This window comes from Lycorma delicatula, chromosome 8 (assembly GCF_047948215.1).
Source record: "Lycorma delicatula isolate Av1 chromosome 8, ASM4794821v1, whole genome shotgun sequence".
Lineage (NCBI taxonomy): Eukaryota > Metazoa > Arthropoda > Insecta > Hemiptera > Fulgoridae > Lycorma > Lycorma delicatula.
Window position 1 is genome coordinate 136,294,242 of NC_134462.1, and position 17,400 is coordinate 136,311,641.

The 17,400-nt window shown below is 27.7% G+C and overlaps 1 protein-coding gene across 1 annotated transcript in view; it reads left to right on the plus strand.

The window, feature by feature from the left end:
• The first annotated feature begins 4,521 nt into the window (after nt 1–4,521).
• LOC142329540 (uncharacterized) overlaps nt 4,522–17,400 on the plus strand; it is a 137,525-nt gene continuing 124,646 nt past the window's right edge. Inside the window, exons 1-10 of the mRNA XM_075374212.1 lie at nt 4,522–4,631; nt 5,410–5,462; nt 6,336–6,414; nt 7,877–8,018; nt 9,785–9,877; nt 10,811–11,085; nt 12,111–12,193; nt 14,438–14,602; nt 15,229–15,477; nt 16,624–16,887. Of these exons, the coding sequence (XP_075230327.1) occupies nt 4,583–4,631; nt 5,410–5,462; nt 6,336–6,414; nt 7,877–8,018; nt 9,785–9,877; nt 10,811–11,085; nt 12,111–12,193; nt 14,438–14,602; nt 15,229–15,477; nt 16,624–16,887 (1,452 nt within the window). The 5' untranslated portion in view covers nt 4,522–4,582. The remainder of the gene's footprint in view (nt 4,632–5,409; nt 5,463–6,335; nt 6,415–7,876; nt 8,019–9,784; nt 9,878–10,810; nt 11,086–12,110; nt 12,194–14,437; nt 14,603–15,228; nt 15,478–16,623; nt 16,888–17,400) is intronic.

A 17,400-nucleotide genomic window follows, 5' to 3' on the forward strand; every position in this document is an offset into this window, starting at 1 on the left:
CAAAATAAATTTCATTTAAATTTTCTATATTAGTTTATTATTTTTTTATATTAGTTTATAATATAGTAAAAAATCTATTCTGATAGCTACAATCACAAAGATTAAATATTGATAAATAAATTTTTTTTCAGACATACAACCTTATCTGAATGGAGACCACTCAAAAAACCTTTATTCATCTTGAACATAACATGACATCAATTTATTAACTCTTCAGTTTATAACTCGCTTATTAAGCCAAAGACATTGCAGGTATTCATCAAGACATCTCCTACTTTTATAGTTTCAAAATCACAACACATACAACATGTCAACTGAAACAGAGTTCCGCATAAATAATAGTAAGTACATTTTTATATTGTTATATTGTTGCTTTTTTAACTTCATTGAGTTTTAGAATTACTTTTGAATGAAAATGTGAGCTTATTGTCTTTTAACAACCGTAATTTTACCCAAAAATGTTATTTTGAAGACAAGTTCATTAGAGAATTTGTTTATTTCACTTCTAAAATTTATACATTACAAAAAAGTATTACACTTCACTCTGTTGTATAACGACTAATATCAAAGCAATTGTGGCTAATAAAGTTGTAATTCATAACTTCATAGTTTAAGAAGTATAAGTATAAATGGCGTAGAAATATTAAAATTGTTTACATATCTAGCCGATCTTTGTGGCTAGTATTAGGATCTTAGCCTTTCATCCAGAGGTCCTGGGTTTGAATCAGTCAGGCATGACATTTTTCATACGCTACAAAATTCCATTTCCCATTGATACAACTGATTTCTCGTTTTTTTCATCCATTACTTAATTCTTCTAAAATCTTTGTTTCTTTTAGTTGTATGTAAAAGGATTAATTATTTTCTTTAATATGAGTAAATTATCTTAACCCCCAAGAGGACTAAGGCCTTAATTAAAATCTTCTGTGGGATTACATGAATGTGGTGAAAATAATGCAAAATGTCCATATAAACATATGTCCTATAATGCTTTGTTTGCGAGTTACGGCTAGTGAAAGATTTCGCTTGGATTTCAGTTACCCCGGTGAAATTAGGTTGAACTGAAATTTTTAGAACGTTAATTATGGGGCAGAATTAGTGATTGCTTACGGTTTTTGACCTGAAAATCAAATAAAAAGGTTCTAGAACTATATCTGCAGTAGTTACTGAGAATCTGGGTTGAAAATCAAGCTGAAATCTTTCACAAGTTCCAGGGAGAACTTCGTGATTCATCCTGAAGGATAATGAAAATAATAATGTGGATATTTTCAATTTTAACAATAAGCAGACCTGGCAATGCTTTGCTACTACAAGATTTGTAATATATATTATATATAGATAAAATGAACACAATTGAAATTGATACACCTTTCCCTTTTCTGATTTTTCCTGCGCGTAAATCGGTCCAGTAGTTTTTTAGTCTTAGTCTACAGCTAATAGTCTTAGTCTTAGTCTTAGTCTAATATATATTCTGAATAAGAGCCAAATTGGACCGAGTTTTGCAAATATCTTGACCCCAGCGTCATCTAGCATATCCATTTTTTGCAGATGTATTTCATTCCATGTAATTAAAACAAATATTCTGAATGTGAACCAATTCACACCAAAAATACAATTTTTCAAAAAATATCTCTACCACAGCACCACCTAGCAGGTCCAAACCAATTCAGAAACCAATTCAGAAACCTTTGCAGGCATATGCACAACTCACCAAAGTTTCATCGCAATTGAATGGTATAGGAATGCATATGGGACAAACAAACAAACATATTTATATACATATATATATATGAAGATCAGGAATGCTGAAAAAATAATTTAAAATAATTAAAAAACAATATAAATTATTTTATTTTAAAAAAATATTCAAAAATACTAGTTTAGTATTTCAATCGTCATCAACTGGATTCATGGTTCTCATACAGACCCACTTTGGTGTTACTTTACTGTACTACTATTGGAAAAATAGTAAATCTTTTTTAGAAAGAAATATTGTGATTTTAGATCTTCTGTAATACAAGATGTAGAAAATGGTATGTTGTGAACAACTGTGTTACATAGATCTATCACTTATAAAACATGTTATCTTTAACCTATATAAATTACTTTCAAATCACTTAACATTAAAACCGTCTAATAAAAATAAAAATTTAAAACAAACATTTTTTTTTCAATAATTCTTAAAGATTTACTGTTTATTTTTGCTAGGTAATAGATAATACAAGATATAGAAAATGGTATGTTGTAAACAATTGTGTTACATAGATCTGTCACTTATAAAACATGTTATCTTTAATGTATATAAAAAAGTTTCAGATCACTTAATGAATATCCTCAGTACCTACTTAAAATAGACTGATATGACAACAGTAAAACCATCTAATAAAAATAAAAATTTGAAAAACTTTTTATACAATAATTATTAAAGATTTACTGTTAATTTTTGCTAGCTAATAATACTGCTTTCAAGTAAAGCTGGTAGTATTTCTTTTTGTAACATGCAAAGATTTAAAAAAAAAATTAACTACAACTAATTAGCAAAAAGATAAGACAAATTTATCACTCACTCACTCACTAATCACAGTCTTAATTGAGTAAATGGTAAAGCCTAATTAAATTTAAATCTAAAAATGTGTTTAAATCTTAAATACGTCACTTTATATTATGTGATTCAACACTTAAAAAAGGAAACCTAAATAACCGATATACAAAAATGACATTCTTAAATTTCTGCATTAACCCAAATCCATTTTCCCAAACTAAACAAGTGTAAACCCATTAATCACATTTCAATAATCATCAACTGGATTCATGATTCTTGAAAATTGTGGGAATATTAAGATAGTTTAAATAATTTTAATGCGATTATTCAGTGTCAGTGTATACCCTTGTATAGTCAACATTGTATAGTCCAACCTTCTGGTCTTTGTAGCGACACCTGGGGTGCTGGCAGTCTACTGATGGCATTTATACCATAGATGATGAAAACGTGGTCTCCTGTAATAAAATCCCTAGATAGATTCTCTGCCTCAAACCCACCAGGTTGGTCTAGTGGTGAATGCATCTTCCCAAATCAGCTGATTTAGAAGTTGATAGTTCCAGCGTTCAAGTCCAAGTAAAGTCAGTTATTTTTACATGGATTTGAATACTAGATCGTAGATACCGGTGTTCTTTGGTGGTTGGGTTTCAATTAACCACACATCTCAGGAACAGTCTACAAGAGACTGTACAAGACTACACTTTATTTGCATTCATACATATCACCCTCATTCATCCTCTGAAGCATTATCTGAAAGGTAATTACCGGAGGTTAAACAGGAAAAAGAAAGATTCTCTGCCTCATGAACTAAAAAAAGGCATAAAAGAAGATGAAGTCACAGCCAAATCACAGGAATTTGCATAGATTTGACAAATAAACTTCCACAACTGGTTCATATGAGCTGTGAGATGAGAGCGAGAGTTGCTGGAGATGTTGGCTCTGAGCAATAGAAAAAGAAAACAGAGCCAACATCTCCAGCAACTCTCTCTCGAGAATTAATTTCCTTTTTTGGTTTCGCCACACCAAGAACGTTGGTGAACCTCCTTTTTTCCTCTTTGTAAGGAGACCAAGATCATTGACCAAGATCTTCCCTTCAGTCAGAGGGGCAATAATTTTAAAATATACTGAAAATTAACAAAAATTAAAATAAAAGTACTGAATTAATAAAACACTAAAGAACTAAAAATATGCAGAAAAAGAAAAGACTTGAAATAACATTAAATTTACACAGGTCAATGGGAAAAATATGCGTGAGATCAGGGAAAACCAGTCCTTAGGTAACTATGTCAATGGTTCAGTTAGTAGAAACTTAATTATATATAGAAGTATTAGGATTGTCATTCTTACACAGATTATATTTACACTACAGCTTATTAATATTTATTTCAGTTCTTATTCTAGTTCTGACCATCAGTAACTGTTGTTGGGCATTTATCAGTTGTGTACAGCTGTAACAAAATATCAAAATACTGGATTTGATAATATATAAAGAAATTTTATAAACGAAATCTTGGATTCTTATAAACAAAAGCTAACAAAAAAATATTTTTAATAAACTTGATCTCGCTGGAATGACTGTGGTAAAACATGATAGATGTCAAAGTCTGTATGCTTTCCATGTTCTTGACAAGAATGGGCTAAGCTTTATTTATATCACTTTTGACATAAATCTTTGCGCAATTTAGTTAATGATCTCTTGATACACTAAAATATTAAAATAACTCTTCATACTAGATAAATGAAAAAAAAATTATAATGCAAATTTCTAAAAAAAAATTAAAATTCATAAAATATAATGTCAAAATTTTGTTCTAATATTTTTTTTTAGCTTAGAAGAAATTTTTTATTTACAAAAGTAATTGTAAACTTTAAACCTAGTATGTATAACACGTAGCTGTTTTAATTAAAACTTATTTGCATATCTGATTTAGAAAATTTATTCATGAAATCTCCATAGAAACATTACCGCATTAAGTAATTATTAATGCATTAGTAACTTTTCATTAATGTAGTGCAACCAACAATATATTTTATCTAGAGTAGATGAGGTTTAACGTTAACATGGAGCACATAACTATATTTAAAAAATATCGTAAGTATAATGTTTTCGTACATGGATGATTACTTGAATTGAATTTCTAATCATATAAAGGAACACTTGTAGCAGATATGTAGGTAATGTTGAATGAGATAAATAGTATTTCTGAACAAAATATATATTCATTTTAAATGTGTGCGTGCACACGCACACGCACATAAAGTAATAGTTCTAATTTTATTAATAAAAATTGATATTTCTTTTGCAAAAACCTTGATACTTAAGATTTGGCACAATTTCAATAATTTTTTTTTATTGAAATACAATTTAATAAACTAAAAGTGAAAGTGTCCTATAAACATACAAAATGTGGCTGGTGTGGGCTGGCTTTCGTCACTTGAAGAAAGTCAAGTAATTATTGCATATATGTATGTGTGCGTGTGTGTGTGTGCATACATCCCAGACCATAAGAGATGGTTAATCTTAATCTCTCACGGGAGAGATTAGTAAAAAATTAATAGTGAAGTGTAATTTAAATTGGCTGCCTAACTTTTAATAGACAACTTGTTAACTTATTAACATTTAGTTAATCATTAAAAGTTACTTACCAGTTTTAAATTGAAGTTAAAGAGCATTACTGCTTTTTTATGTACTGCACCTCAACAAATTGCCTTTAAAAATGTAATATGCAGTAGTACAACATTTATTTATCACTTAACAGTACCGGGGTAACAGTAAGAGATGAAAATTATGTAAAATTATTAATTTTTTTAATGACATCAAATTTATCACCTACTTCTATATAATACATTTCTATTAATTTTGTTTTTAGAACCACAATATGGGTCAACTGCTAATGGAGCTGCTGATGTGGAAAATCCAAAGGTATTAATAAAATTATGATATTAATTAATTATATTAATTAATATAATAATATTAATATTATATATTAATATAATATTATATTGATTATATATTAATTTATTATTTCTTCACCTTGATACAAAATAAATTAAAATTTAATAAACACACAATCAATAAATAAGGTGATACAAAATAAATTAAAATTTAATAAACACACAATCAATAAATAATATATATATGTCTAACTCTAGTGGGACACAAAATTGGTGAATACCAAGTCATTAATGAACATAAAATCCAAAGTGGTACTTCTCTTCACTACAAACTTTGATTGCGTTTTTATACTGCTCCTCAAAATGTTCTTCAAAATTTCCATTATTTTCTTTCTCTTCTCCCAAAGTACGTGATCAGTTAAAGCAAAAGTCACGTCTGCCGACAACTGATCACGTACTTTAACTTTAACTTTCTCTTTTGTCTGACATGAACATTTTGCCATGAACATCACCAGGATGATGAATAAGACTGAACTATCTAGTCGTAATCCTACAATTTTTATTTGCATAAAGCGTATGTAGCAACCTTAAACTACTGGTGTAATGTACACCAGTAGTTCTTCGTCAAAAGAATTCTCCAACATCTTCACCACTTTACTGCCCTTGATTTCATTTTTAATGCAAATCCAAATCCACCAGCTCTATTTTATAGAAATGTCCAATATGAAAAAGAATTTCATGTTTAGTAAGATAGAATGACCCTTGTATTTTTATGTATACCTGATTTTCAACTATTCATTCTAAATTAACTATGTGCATTAATTATAGTATACATTATAGTATATATATTATAATGCATTATAATTAATTATAATACATTATTAATTTATTTTACTTTCAGAAACTGAAATATCCAAAGTCTGTATTCTTCATTATCAGTAATGAATTCTGTGAAAGATTCTCGTACTATGGAATGAGAAGTAAGATAATCTTTAATATCATTAATAGAAATATATAGCTAACTAAGATGATAAACTATTAAACTAAATTACAAAAAAAAACATCTTTAATAAAATGAATACTGTTGAAATAAGCTAAAAATGTTAGTTTTCGAAAACATAACAGAACTATTGTTAATAATCTACTATTTAACAATGTGCATACACTTTATAAATCATAATTTCAATGTCACATAGAAATTTATATATGTTTTATTTATTAAAATTAACCTATTTCCTTACTAATTTTACACAAGAAAATTTTCTCAAGCACTACTCTTTTTACATTATTTTTTTACTTTTTTTTTTAATAAATTAAAATTATGGATTTGAAATCAAAGAAGAAATAATTTAAACATTAGTTAAAAAGATTTCTGTAGCATTTATAAAATAAAATAATTACATATAAATGTACATCAAATATGTAATAAAATGCTTGCAATAAAGCAGGTTGGCCAAATTTTAGTATTTTAGTATTTTTAGTATTTTCACTAACTTAAACAATATTACTTAATTTTAAGTAAATAATATAAATTAAAATTAATGTTATATTTTATCAGTATATTGAAAGCATTCATTGCATGTACCTAAAATAATGTAAAAGTCAAATTTCATTTCAGGGATTTAGGTACGGTAATTATTTTGCTGTCACTAAGCAGGTAAAGATCAAAACCCAAAAATAGATTTAAGGCATAATGTCTGATGATTAAACCACATTTAGAATGCAAAAAAGGCTTTACAGTTAGTTTTGCAAAAAATTCATCATTCATTGACACAATCTACACAAAAGCAACCTGAGAAATTTCTCAACAAATGGGTTTTTCTCTCAAAACTAAAAACAATCTGAGATTACCCAAACACTGAATTCAAATAGTGCACAAACTTACTAAGATAACATCAATTTGGTAGTTTTAAGCTATTTTTTCAAATGGATTATATATATATATGTATAATAATTATACATTATTAGATTACAATAGGAGAGGTAAGTATGCTACTCCTTAAGTAACAAAAAAGTACTGTTCCAGCATAGTATCAAAGGAAATGCCATGACCAATGCAGTATTAATACATAAAAAATATAATTGAATAAGTTAATTAACGCACCTATGTGACTATTAAGAATCAATAAAAGTAAAATAAGAGTTTTGAAGGCATTAATTGATAAAACTTTGAGAATAAATTTAAGTGTACGTAAAATGAATACACAGTAAATTCAAATTTATCAAATTAGTAATATTTAAAAAAAAAATTGATGAGTTAATGTTTCTTTCTTTGTTAAAAGTAATATTTTAATGCAGTCTTTTTGTTTGGTTTATTGTAAAGTTTAATTAAATTTGATCTTTTGTTAAAATTATTTATATTTTAAAACTAGCTTGTGTGACCTTTTGAACATCTTTAAATACTGTTTTCATACTCTTTTCAATACTTTTTTCTCATTTCAGCAATATTGTCACTTTATTTACAAAATAAGCTGAGATACTCAGAAACAGACTCGACACTAATATATCATATATTTGTAACATTATGCTACTTTTTCCCTCTATTTGGTGCGATTTTGGCAGATTCCTTTCTAGGAAAATACAAGTAAGATATTTTAGTATTATCTTTCAATTTTTTACTTGCATCAAGTATCAAGGTCTTATTCATTAAAATTAATTTTCTAATTATTTAAAATAAATATCTTCAACAAAAAATCTACAACTGCATGGCAGAGTGGTAGTATTCTGGCCTTTCATCCAAAGGTCCTGGATTCGAATCCCAGTGAGGCGTGGCATTTTTCATGCACTATAAATTTTAATTTTTATATTCTAATGTGGTGAATTAATTCACAAGTTAAAAAAAGTAATAGCCTGTGTACTGGTAATTTAAAATTGATAATTTACATCACAGTTAAAATTTTTAAAAGAATTTTAAAAATTTGAAATTTATTATAACATTTATTTTATAAAAATAAATGGAATGGTCAGGAATGGTCAGCCTGAGACTGTACATGACCATTTATATGTCATACATATCGTTCTCATATTATTGGGCCATAATTGGTCGCTTATTGTTCAGTAATTGAACAGACTGCAATGTACACATAGGAACATGTACAATTGACTCAAAGTAGTATTTAAAGATATCAAGTACAATAAATTTGCTAATGGTTGATTTACCAAGAGTATGTCATCAAATTCAAACTGAAATATATAATGCACTCTTCAAGTGCATTTTTCGGCAATACTCAAATAGCACTTTAAGAAAAAAGTGGTATTATTTTTTTGTAAATGTAAAACTTGTGGCTGTTAATCAATCAAATTCTTTATCAAACTATCAATTATATAAATGAATTATAAATGCATTTATCTACACAACATGCAGGTTAATATTGCTTCAACTATATGTAGCGAAACACTTATAGGTAAATTATCCATCTGAGATTAGGCTTCATGAGCACTAAGCAGAATGCAAAGCTAAAGTAAATTATGAAGTTCATGTACCTCATGATACTTTACAGAAGTTATTGTTAGCATTTAACACATAATATTGCATATTATATTAAGTAAAAAGTTAATTCTAAAACATTAGTTGTAGTTTTAGTCAGATCACATCTATTCTGCCAAAAGAGAAGTCAAAAGTCTAACTAGCAGCAGATAATCCAGAGAACTTGATCAAGGAAATATATAGCTGCTGCCTAAAGCTTGAATTAAAAAAACATATTTAGACTTTAAGAATATCATATGAATCAAATTAGGTGTGGTTTACTTCTAAAAGTAAAAAAAACCTTTTTAATCACTATTGTTAGTTATCTAATTAGATAACAGAACAATCTTAAGGACTAGCAGAAAATCCACGGTGGTGTGTGTAATTGATGAAGTTTGGTTGGCATGGAAAGTCATCATCAGCTTGCTGATGATGACTTTCCATGCCAACCATGGAACCATGCCAACCATGTTTCCGATGATGACTTTCAGTCAAGCTGAAAGTCATCATCGGAAACATAACTGAACATTTAGGAAATCAATTGACGGTTCTACATTCTGAGTGTACAGCTTTCAGTCAAGCTGAAAGTCATCATCGGAAACATAATTGAACATTTAGGAAATCAATTGACGGTTCTACATTCTGAGTGTACAGCTTTCAGTCAAGCTGAAAGTCATCATCGGAAACATAACTGAACATTTAGGAAATCAATTGACGGTTCTACATTCTGAGTGTACAGATATCTCCTATGGTTATTTGGTTTGCCACTCAGAAAAATAATTACTTAAACTTCAGTAAAATACAGATAATTTTATATTATTTAATAGAAGTAAATTTATTATCTAATAATAAAATGTATTGATATTATCTAATTTATTTTTCAGAACAATTCTATATTTATCAATAGTGTACGCATTGGGTAGTATAACTATATCTGCTGCTTCAACAGGATTCGGTTTCCTCGGTTCTTCAGAACAGTATGTGATACTATTTTATTTTTAAAATGTAATAATTATGGTAGCTCATTACTTCTATTAAAAAGATAATATTTTAAGTTACGAAAATATATTTTCTATAAACTGTATCAAATGAAATTAATTTTTCATATAATTTCTTTATATTTTATAGACTACCTTTAATTAAATTTTTAGTGATTATATGATAGAAGTTTTTGGTTAACAAATATAGTTTAAGATTTCTATAACAATATATATTATAAACTATATTTGTTAACCAAAAACTTCTATCATATAATCACTAAAAATTTAATTAAAGGTAGTCTATAAAATATACTATAAAATATAAAGAAATTATATGAAAAATTAATTTCATTTGATACAGTTTATAGAAAATATATATTATAAAGACTTATAAGATTTATAGACGTATAAGAATTAGATAATTATTATAAAAGTTATAGAGATGTAGCATTATGTAACTTTATGAATAATAATAAAAAACAAAAACATTCAATCAAATTCACTCCAATTCAATATTTGTCTGATTGAAGCATGTCAGAAGTATAATATGTTTGTGAACCTCTACCGCTTAATTTTGATTCAATCAGCTAAGAGAAAGATCCTTGATAGTTTGTTTAAAAGATTAGAATAATTTACTAGATTAGAATAATTTATGTTTTAAGTGGAACAAGCAATTAAAATATGTACCTAATTAGTAGAATGTACCTAATTAGATTAAACAGTAAGGGAGAAGAACGACACTTCCTTGATAGGTTGCTTAAAATTAACTTGAAATGATTTATAGTTTTTTTAATTAATTTGGAGCCTCTGACAAAGAACTCTTTTATAAAATCTTAGAAATGATATGAACCTTTTTTTCTCTTTTTCCCATAATAAATTGTATATTTACTGTTTTTATTAGTATATTTACATAATTTAGTTTATTTTCAGTGTTTTTTCATTGCTAGGCTTACTGCTAATAGCAATGGGAACAGGAGGAATTAAGCCATGTGTTTCTTCATTTGGAGGAGATCAATTCGTTCTTCCAGAACAAGAATACCAGTTACAACAATTCTTTTCAGTATTTTATTTTTCAATCAATGCAGGAAGTCTTATATCGACATTTTTAACTCCAGAACTACGAGAGGATGTGAAATGTTTGGGTCAAGACACTTGTTATCCTCTGGCTTTTGGTATTCCAGCAATTCTTATGGTTGTCTCATTATGTAAGTGAAGGTAAAATAAACAAATAATTCTTAACCAGAACAGTGTGTTACGTTCAGAAATTAAAAAAAAATTAAAAACAATCTGTTTGAATAATTTCACATAAAAATTAATAATGTATGGTACTTAAATAAAAAAAAATGTTCTCTGTGTGTATATGTATATCAAACAGTTGACAGGGATATTTGTTACCATAAGAGTTTTGTAAAAATACAAAACTTGTTTTACATAAATAATAGTTTTTTCTTAAATTTGAATACAAGAATATTAAATAATACAACAATATTAAATGAATTAATTAATGGATGCATCTCAAAAATATCTTTAAAAAAATTAAATGAAAATGTTATGATTATTTTTTTACTTCCTTGTACAAAGTAAAAAAAAATTATTGTGATTGCAAAAAAAAGTTTGGTTTTCAGATTTTGTGAACCTGTGTGTTCATATGTATCTCGCACAACTCAAAAATGATTAGCCATAGGATTTTGAAATTTTTGATTTAGGACTGTTGTAACATCTAGTTGTGCACGTCCCCTTTTGATTGCAATCAACTGAACCAAGAGTATACAAAAAAAGGCCAAATTTAAAAAAAATCATGTTCTTATTATTTTCATCAGTTCCAGAGTTATAGCCAAATAAAATTTTAATTAATAAAATATTTGGATCTTAGGAAAGGCACATTGATGTGAATCAGGCATCTCCTTTTTTTCTATTGAAATATATTTTATTAATAATTATTAATCTCTGATTGTAAAAAAAAATATGATAAATAATATTAAAAAAAAAAAATGTGTATATGAAATTTAATAGGCATACAAGTTATGTGGTGTGTTCAGTAGAATGTCAATTTTTATTTAGACTTTATAAGTATATGGAAGATATATAATATCGTAAACTTACAGTAGGTGGCTCTAAATTTAAATTCTTGTCAAGCATAGTTTTCTTTACAAGCTATAAAAGCTTATTTCTTACTAACAAAATGGTAACTGTAAAACAAACTTAATACATAATTTCTTTTTTGTTATAGTAATATTTGTTGCTGGAAGATTTATGTACAAGGTTAAGAAACCAACAGGAAACATCATTGTTGATGTAACAAAATGTTCTGTTGTAAGTAATATTCTTTCCTTAAAATTTGATAAATTTTTCATGTTACTTTTTTTATACTAAATCTTGTTATTATTTGTTATTACTCTTGCTCTGCAATTTAAAAATGAGAAGTAAACATTTACAGAAAAATTATAAATTTATAAAACAAATCATCCTATCACACAAAATTAATAATCATTATGTCAAGTCTACACAAATCTATCCAAGGAATTGAGTTAATGGAACAAATTTTGAGGGAATAAGTATAGAGATATTCAAATAATATGTATTTTGTGTTAGAAAGGATTAAAAGATATGGTTTCACTAGTAACTACACTTTGTACAACCACTGGTAGGAAACAAGTGACCCTGGGTAGATCAAAAAGGTCCAAAGGAACCTTGTCAACTTTTTTGGCAGTATGACATGGCACCACTTGTTGGAACACTCCATTGCCTGAACACTCCACTCCTTGTAACAGTTTCCTTCAGGATCATGATAAATCTATCGCTTTTCTTCAACATCTAATCTACTGGAAGTAATGAATAGTGTCTTTAAATGTGAAACAACCCCAAAATGGTGATGTATTTTCATGTGATGCTTTTCTAACCTATAAGAAATATATACTGTACATATGTATGATACCAGGGTATCCAGGTATCAGTAGTATATTTACTCCATCCACGAGCTCCTGTTTGGTTTATTTTCCCATTAAAAATAAAATCATAGCATCAAGTTCTTCTGCTTGTAAAATACTAATCATGATATACTCGTAACTTACAAAGGAAGATAATATACTGCTGAAGGCTCTGTGATGTATTGTGTTGCCATGGCAATCAGTTTATTTTCAACAATCAATTGAAAAGTCAGTTTAGTTTCAACAATCAATTGAAAAGTCAGTTTAGTTTCAACAATCAATTGAAAAGTCAGTTTTGAATTAAAGTCTTCATGATAAATATACTATGAAGTAATTTTAAGTTATTGCAAGCATTCCTTGAACCCTATTGGCTTCTTCAACTACTTCAGATTCATTTAATTCTAAAAAAAATGTATAAAAATTCTAATTACATCTTTGTATTCTGGTAGCTAGAATGAGGAATAATATCAGTATTATATATACATGTCATTCAACTGTAATGAAAATGGGAATTTTTATGTAACTCTAAAATTATTTAATTTAATTTACAGGGTCATTGAAAAAGGTTGAAGCAATGAAAAAAAAAATAATTTCCCTATGTAATTGAAATAAAGTATTAATTGGAATCGGGTATCAATTTTTTTAGATGTGACCGACCGTGACCTTGAGCCAATGTGCACAACACCTCTGCACCACTTTACAGTATTTTGTAGGTAGCAGAGTATAAATCAGTTGTAATTGTTCAATGGACTTTGCGGTGTGTTTATGTCAATGCAGAGTATAAATCAGTTGTAATTGTTCAATGGACTTTGCGGTGTGTTTATGTCAATGATCGCTCTCGTGCAAACATCATTAGACAGTGGTATGAGCAGTTTAAGGAATCTGGCTACATGGAAATGAAAAAGCCCCCAGATCAAACTGAACAAGAAAGTTGCTGTAATGTTTTAACAAGATGGTATGCCCTATACTTTAGCCTAGGCATTAAACACGGTCTCAATGAAAGATTTCCTAATTGTTGAATTGGTAGGGTCGGACCACCCTACCAATTCAACAATTAGGACTACCAAGCACAGAACCTGTGCTTTGGATTCTGAGAAGCCCAGATTTGACACCTCTAGACTTTTTTCTATGGTATATGTTAAAAACATTATTTACAGTGAAAAAATTAGGGATGTACAAGATTTAAGGCAACGGATCACCTCTGCTATTGCCACAATTTTGATCCAGCGGTTATGATTGCCTGTGGTGATCTAGTGGACCTTTTCTTTTTCTTTCTCCGTTTAGCCACTGGAACCACCATAAGGTTAATTGAAACCCAACCACCAAAGAACACTGGTATCCATCCATGATCTAGTATCCAGCGGACCTGGGCAGAAGTCTATTAATGGGTGGATGAGTGACCAAATAAGCTCATATTAAAACATTCTAAGGTAGGTAAAAAACGTTTTGAGTTGGTGTATTTAAAAAAAAAATACTCATTTGATTATCTCTTGCAGTTTGAGATACAAATTATTTAATTGCTGCAACCTTTTTCAATGACCCTGTATTTTGTTACCTATTCATAAATGTATGAAATATGAGTAAACAATTATAATCACTAGTAAATAATAATATCTTTTCTTTATTACAGCATGCAGTAATAAGAAAAATAAAAAGCTCTGAGAAACATGAACACTGGCTTGATTATGCGAGTGATAAGTACAGTAAAGAATTGATTGAAGATACAAAAATTGTAATGTCACTAATTCTGTTATTTTCTCCAACAGTATTTTTCTGGTCATTATTTGAGCAACAGGTATTGTATAACAAAAAAAAATCATCTATACTCGCTAAATTAAAATAATTTTCTCTAACTAAAAATTGGATATTAAATATAATTTGTATGACTTTATGAGTTGCAGGGGTGCTATGGTGTTTTAACGCTGTTTGGTTACTTGCTTTTTTAGAGAAATAAAAAATTAACCTAAAATAAAAGATTATCCTTTCACATAATTTTTTTAAAGTTAAAATCTGGCTTATGTTTCAGTTTAACATTAAGTATACATTACTATCATATCTTTTAATTCACTTCCTTTAATTAATTATAAAAATCAGACCGCACAAAAATGGTCCTTGATTTGTACATACGTGGGCAAACAGCAACAAAATAAGTTGGTAAAAATGTAACTCATGAAAAAAGTTAAAAAATGATATGAAAAGATAAGTTGACATACATTGACATACAAGTTGACTATTGACATACATTTAGCTATTAGATACCAGTAGCAATGAGTTTCACATCAGTAGTTTTTGAAATAACTCTTAAAATTAAAAGTACAAATAGTTGTAGATATTTTCATTAGTATTATTTTTTATAAGCAAAACAATATCAATTACATTACACGCAACACTCAAATACATTTTGGATTTTCTTTTTAACAGGGAACATCATGGACGTTTCAAGCAACACGAATGAATGGAAAAATTGGTAGTTATGTAATAAAACCAGATCAAATGCAAGTAATTAATCCAATTTTAATTTTAATATTCATACCAATATTTAATTATGTAATTTACCCAATACTAGCAAGATTATACATCGTGAGAACATCATTACAAAAATTGGTTGCTGGAGGTCTATTAGTTGCTATATCATTTGTTTTAGCAGCTGCGGTTGAAAGTAAAATTGAGGTAATAATTTAAAAAATTTGTAGTAAATAAATAAAAATGCTACTCTATAGTTCTATTGTATCTTAAATGAATTGTATTTATGAAAGTAGCCAAATAAGTAAGATTATAAGTATTTTATTTGAAGAATCTTTTTTTTTAATTACTTCAGGGTAATATTATGAGAAAACCAATTATGTCAGTACAGAAGTGGATATTGACATACGACAGCTGTATAACATTGGAATACATTGTATACCAGTAATAAACTGATGCGCTTGTTTATATTTATTTTTTTTTTGTGGATTAGTTCAACACTTAAGCTCAAATTTTGTGCATGAGAATATGGGGTGCAAATTTTGAAATTTTGAAAAATACCACACCTGAACGAGGAGTAAAGATTGACATACAAATTTTAATTTTATATGCAACCTGAATTAAGACATTTTTCTACATGACAATTATTGAAAATAAAAATGTATCATTCACTTCATTTTTAATAGTGGTTAAAAACTAACAAATGTATGTTACATTGTCTATTTTCAGAAAAACTTCCTAAAAAAGTTATTAATATGATTAATTCGCCACATAAGTCACTGTTTAAATTTGATATATAAAGATATATAAAGGTAAAGATGATGCTATTTTACTATCTCTTATGATTTAAAAAACTGCTATACTGTATATATAACAAATTGATAATTTTTTATGTTTATAAAAGATAAAAATTAAGAAAAAATTACACTCAAGAAACATCAAACTAGCGTGTTATTTTAACAGTTTTATATTTAAATTAATCCTATTTCAATTTTATAAACCCATGAATTTTTTCCTTTTTTTGTACTGAATGAGGGGGTAACTGTACAAATTTTGAAACTTGGAATGTCATTTGGAATAACAAAGTAAATTTACATCAAAGATATTTTCAAATTAATATTTTTAAATTTGGGAAATTTGAAATGTAAAACCTCTCCTTAGTGATTTTCTACAACTAAAAAATATGCAATATCCAGTTTTGAGTTTCTGGAGTACGAAAAGCTGTGAATTTTATAGAGTTTCTGGAGTACGAAAAGCTGTGAATTTTATATTTATTTATAATAAATAACAGTAGTGTTAAATAAAATGTTATATCTATATTAGAATTAATAAATTTTGTATTTAATATTCTAGCCCACTTATGAAATACTGCCGAAAGCCGGGGAAGCCCAATTGAGGATTATAAATGGATTCAATTGTAGTGGAAATGTTTCATTTATTATTGATAATGAAAATTATCAAAGAAATATAGATAGATTAGGTATATTACAATTCACTTCATTAAAGATAAGTGATAGTAAAACTGTCGATGTTACAGTAACAATACAAAGATCTACTTGTCCATCATTAACATCAGATCTACAATATAAAGGACTGTTAAACTTATATAAAGAGGAGGTAAGTTTACACAAATTATTATAATAACTTTATATTCCGTAAAAATTATGCAGAACAATAATTAAGGCTGTAAAAGTAATAAAGTAAGTAAGTAAACTATACTGCTGATTTTTGAAGTTATAATTCATTCTGAAAGTTTTTATTATACATCCCAACATGACTTAAATGCCCTCAACAGCAACACTGAATTTTGCAAAACATCTCATGTTTACAAATTGCAAATCCACTATTACTAATTACAAACTAATATTCTTCATAAAAAAAAGAACACATCCTCACACTTGAGAAAAGTTTAAAATACACAAAATTACTAAATTACTATACTAAATAAACAGACAGTTTAAATCTAACATACTTGTTTTTTTATAAAACTCTCTGTCATCTAATTGAAGGATGAGAGTAGGAGCATCATCATTTATGAAATTTGGTTCAAACAATCAGACCTGGCAAGCTGGTAGCAGTAATTTTGTTTGCCTATGTAATTACACATTATTCAGACACACATACCCAGAA